This window comes from Micropterus dolomieu, linkage group LG10, assembly GCF_021292245.1.
Source record: "Micropterus dolomieu isolate WLL.071019.BEF.003 ecotype Adirondacks linkage group LG10, ASM2129224v1, whole genome shotgun sequence".
NCBI classification, from domain to species: Eukaryota; Metazoa; Chordata; class Actinopteri; order Centrarchiformes; family Centrarchidae; genus Micropterus; species Micropterus dolomieu.
The window spans coordinates 4,971,934-4,976,829 of NC_060159.1; the positions used below are offsets into that span (position 1 = coordinate 4,971,934).

The 4,896-nt window shown below is 40.8% G+C and overlaps 1 protein-coding gene across 2 annotated transcripts; it reads right to left on the bottom strand.

The window, feature by feature from the left end:
• Positions 1-694: 694 nt before the first annotated feature.
• On the bottom strand, positions 695-4,504 carry LOC123977850. 2 transcript variants are annotated; one of them, XM_046060845.1, is made up of 4 exons: positions 4,369-4,504; positions 3,453-3,607; positions 1,370-3,288; positions 695-943 (listed from the first exon to the last, which is right to left on the bottom strand). In XM_046060845.1, the coding sequence occupies exons 2-4, from the start codon at positions 3,596-3,598 to the stop codon at positions 828-830; spliced, it is 2,181 nt and encodes a 726-aa protein (XP_045916801.1). In that variant the 5' UTR covers positions 3,599-3,607; positions 4,369-4,504; the 3' UTR covers positions 695-827. The 2 variants fall into 2 exon arrangements, with proteins under 2 accessions (XP_045916801.1, XP_045916802.1); XM_046060846.1 differs by lacking the exon at positions 3,453-3,607.
• Positions 4,505-4,896: the final 392 nt, after the last annotated feature.

A 4,896-nucleotide genomic window follows, 5' to 3' on the forward strand; every position in this document is an offset into this window, starting at 1 on the left:
GATCTGTCTAAACCCAGGCCAATTGCATTAATTCAGTTTTATTTAGATAGAACCAATTCATAACGTAAGTTCATCTAATTGCACTTTTCATAAAGAGAGCACAGCAACAAAAAGTAGCCCTACACAGAGATGTAAAAATAATATTAATGATAATAATAGAAATACAAATATCAATTTAAATTAATTGTAGTAATAATAATGAATGCATACTGTTTGTGTATTCCCTGATGGAGAGACCTATTTTGGCAAGGCCTGGACTTTTTCTCTCCTGGCAAAAAAAAGAGGGACTGGATACACCCTACAAACCAGCCAGCTAGTTTCCAGGTTGCTAGCAATCAGCCTGCTTGTCACGACCTTTATCCCAGCCTGCTAACAACCTACCTGCAGTCTGGACTGCTAACATACACTTGGTCAGCTTCACAGCGATTCAGCTGGCCAGCATTCCAGAGAGAGATCCATAGCACCATAAACTCAACAGTACAAGATTATAAAAACAGTCTATCCAGAAATGTAGTGCTATTTCTTTAAGTACCCGGAGCACACCTATAGTGCCTTGTTTTGAAGGTTATGTAAACCCTGTTACTACGGTGGCCAGTTTACATACAGTCAACTATAACTGACCACACGCTCAGATGTTAAAACTGACTTTATGAATTGTGATGTAGTAGGTTGTAATTAGCGTGGCATCAAGCAATATGTGAAGGAATGTTTTTTTATTATAAATTTGAGGATTCTTGACAATTTACCTGTAGTGGCTCCAGTCAACAAGAGGTTGGGTGAAACTTCACATCTCTATAGCCACTCTGAAGCCCAAAATCCCAGAAGCATTACTGGCTCTTTGGGCTGAAGCAAGTGATGAATAGTCTGCACAGTGTTCTAGCAATGGAAATGGACTCACTTTGCACGGTTTGTTCTTTCAGAGGTTCTTCTGTACTCAGATGGTCTGTGGTAAAAACAAAAATACATAATTAATACGAATTGCTTCTTGTGTCCATTAAATTTTCACTTCGAATACTGACTCACTAGGCTTACATCATTATGATTGCGACAATTAACTTGTAAATGAAAAGCTTATATTTGCATAGGTGGGCTTTTAGACTGACAATACATATGTGGAAAAGATTGGATGTTATTTCCATAAAATACATGTTGCACAACACTGCAATAAACTACTACTTCCATGCAGGATTGCAAAATGTAGCAATGAATCAGAATCAGATTTAAAACGAGTGTTTAAGGCTGATGTCTCTTCTGGACCCAGCAACAGAAATATCAACTGAAATACAGGCTTTGTTGTTTTGCTAGTAAATCAGATTTGTAAAAAACAAATACAAATACTTTATAGCTAACCCCTTGATAAGTTATTTACCCAGTAACTTGCTATCGTCCTGGTCACTGGTTAGGGAGAGAACAGTGGTGGTCTTGCCAGACTTCTTTGAAGTTTTTCTGCAGCACAGTCTTTTAAGTGTTTTGAAGAAACCAAACATTTTCTCGGCTGCCTTTCCACGAGACACTGGAGATGTAGGAATTCTCAGCTGTTTCCTCAGTTCTCTCAAAATAGCCTCCTCAAAATTTGGATCCCCTGATCTCACTGCCTCCTGCATCACTTGTATAGAACCAAATTCCAGCAGGAGGTCGGTGAGGGCATTCTGGTAAATGTCTTTATAACTCCGACCCATCAGGGAGGCGTGGAAATGGTTGTACACCTTAGGGTCTACATCTTGAAGCTGTTTAATCAGTTTCTTTATAACCTCAAAAATAATTTCACTGTTTTTAATACCAATGACAGTGAGCATCTCCCCAACCAGCAGACTCAACAGGGATATGTGCACAATGTCTCCCTGCAACTGTGACTGCGTTGGCTCCGGTGGCTTTGGGATTGCATCATATGTGGCATTAGAATCTTGACTCGACATTGAAGAATTGCAATGAGAAGGAGGATTTAAAAACACTACTTCTTTATGGTCTCCTGCTGCATGACTTGGTACAAGCACAAAGTCAGGATCATCAGACAATTCGTCAAAAGTGAGTGGAGATGGACAATCAGACCCTTCTTGGCGTAGTTCTGACCAGAGGTGAACCTGCACAGCACAACGAGTAACAACCTCCTCTGTCCTCATGTAAAGGGCACGAGCAATGATGCTTGGGTTGGGGAAGTTCCCTCTCCTCAGCTTTCTACAGGTCACAGTTTCGCATATGCGTGTTCCAGCTGGCATTGATGGAATCTGGTAGTCACGTCCACTCATCACAACATTAAAGATTCTGTCCGTGAGTTTTCTTATTTTATCAATGTCAACAACCTCCTGCTCACTGTGGACAGCTTTTTGACACTTGCATGCCTGTGCAGCCCCCTGCAAATCTTCTCCCAAAAATGCATGGACTATTTCGTCAGCTATGTTTTTAATAGAATCAATCTCATTGGGGCCTAAATGACTGAAAGAATGGTCCTCCGCTGCACCAATTATTGTAACTGAACTGGGACAGCTCTCAGAATGCGAATCGGTGGTGTCATTGTCAGGTACTGCACCTGGTATGGCATCCACCCCACCAGAGGGAGAGGAAGATATAGCAGACTGCTGTCCATGTGATTCACTGTGTTCCACAGGCAAAATGTGTATGTTTGTGCCAACTCTAATACAAATATCTCTATGGTTGGAAGAGCTAATTTCACAGTGTGGCATTTGGGCTCCATTTTTTAGGACTTTCACCATGCGGATTATGTAAGTCTTCACAATTTTTTTCAAGTCACCTCTGGGAGTTAAACAGAATATGGGGAACTCCACTTTTCCACTGGGTTCACACAATGCAATCTGACTTGACTGACCTCGACCTTCGAGGGCTCCCGTCAGTATGGTGACAATCTCATAAACCATATCTTTAAGGTCAGTAATGGAAGTTACACAGCCGCTGACAAAAAACACTGGGAGTCTGGACTCCAGAATGGGAGTCTGAGTGGACAAAGCCAAGACTGAGTTGATCGTCTTTGAAATGTGTCTCAAAAGCAACTGGGAGAACACCTTGGTGGCCAGAAAATTCTCCACTTTGATCCTCAGGCAGTTAGCCAGTGCCTGTTCAATAGAATCCCTAAGGCAGGCGTGGATTCGGTCCTCAGTTAAACCGAGGACGGTTGGAGAAAAGGAGCCGTAGATTCTCATGTATCTGTAGACCTGCGGCATCACAACATCCAGGATGGCTTCTGCAATATTCTGAATAATATCCATGCAAGAATTGGCCAACACAGTCGTCATCGCACCGTTCACAAAGCCTTTTGTCATTAACTCCCAATGCCTGTAAGAGAAGACGGTTAGTGTTGTGGCATAAACTGAAGTTGATTCCCATTTAAATAGAGAACACAGTGGAGTCACAGATGTCTGCCACACTGTTACCTAACAACATGGCCATGACTTGATATGTCATAAGAATACTTGTAAATTTCAAGCTGTAGCACTTACTGTGTTGTTATCTGGACCAAACATTTATTGACGGTAAAACAGACATCCTCTGGATCAACACATGGCAAGTCAATATGCAGAGTATCAGGTGTCTGCACCAATTCTGTAGAACACTCTGGTTGGTCTAGGGCTAGTTGTTCTGTCATGGTGATGTTCTTCAGTAGTCAATAAAATCCAAAAGAAGCAAATGAAACCAAACCTTTAATATTTTCATCTTCGCAGATATCCTAAAACACTGGATACCAAGGTGTAGGGTCTTTAAGTAATTCATCTTCTATGACATAAAATACCAACACCAGCAAACATTTACACTTTCAAAAAGATGTCTTAAAGAGGTCATATCCTGCTTTTTGGCTTTTCCCCTCTCCTTTATTGAGTTATACAACTTTTTTGTGCATGTAAAAGGTTTGCAAAGTGAAAAAGCCCAAAGTCCACCCCAAAGGGTCTCCCACAGAAAACTCTGCTCTGAACTGCCTGAAAACAGCTCGTTTGTAGTCCAGCCACTTCCCTTTCACCCCTGTGACGACACAGGGATGAAAGCTAAATGCGCCTTATATAATGTTCGCCAAGTTGCTAGTCCGACACGCCCTCAAAAACACCAGTGGGAAAACTAGCTAGCTACCCTTCAGGCAGTCAATGGACCTAAAGTTGTTACAACCCCTAAACAGGATTTTGAACGTGAAAATGAGCATAATTCCACCACTTTAATCTGAAAAATTTGTAGAACAGGCCATCATAATAAAGTGTGGACAGGGTGTATGGTGTGGGAATACTATCTTGTTCTTTGGTTTAGATAGGGTCTGATTTCTGTAGGAACATGTGTTCAGAACATATCCCCAGGAAAAGAATGGCAGAATTTGTACGGAATCCAAAGAAACTATCAAATAAAAGTATTTCCCAGCAAAAGCTAGCTTACCTTGTTGTCCTTTGTATAAACACTGGCCCGGTAGCTCCCGTTTTGTGATAAAAAATCTCAGAAATTTAAGATATTCTTTTCAGAGAGTTTTCTGTACTGATCACACCTCTACAGGAACAGTATCAGACTGACAGAATGAACACCTAACACAGGATTGCAAAGTGATGTCAACACATTATGATATTATGAGTTCTAGAATTGTGACACTGTTATATTTCAAGGTAAATGGTAGTTTATTTAAGCAATAGCTCACGACAGGCTGTGGTAAACGATTATATCACAGTAAAGGGGCGCAGTTTGTTCCTTAACTGTGATATAATAAGCGTACACCACAGCCTGAAGTGAGCTATTGCTTTTATAAAACAATTACCAAGTATGGCAAAAAGAAAGTAACAGAAACATTACAATTTGACTTGATTTATTTCATCAACAAACCCTTCTCTGTGAATTCAATTCAGCCTGCCCGTACATAGTGCACAACGGTTGCAAAGCAACATACATCAAGGGCTAGAATTATTAGAACTATAT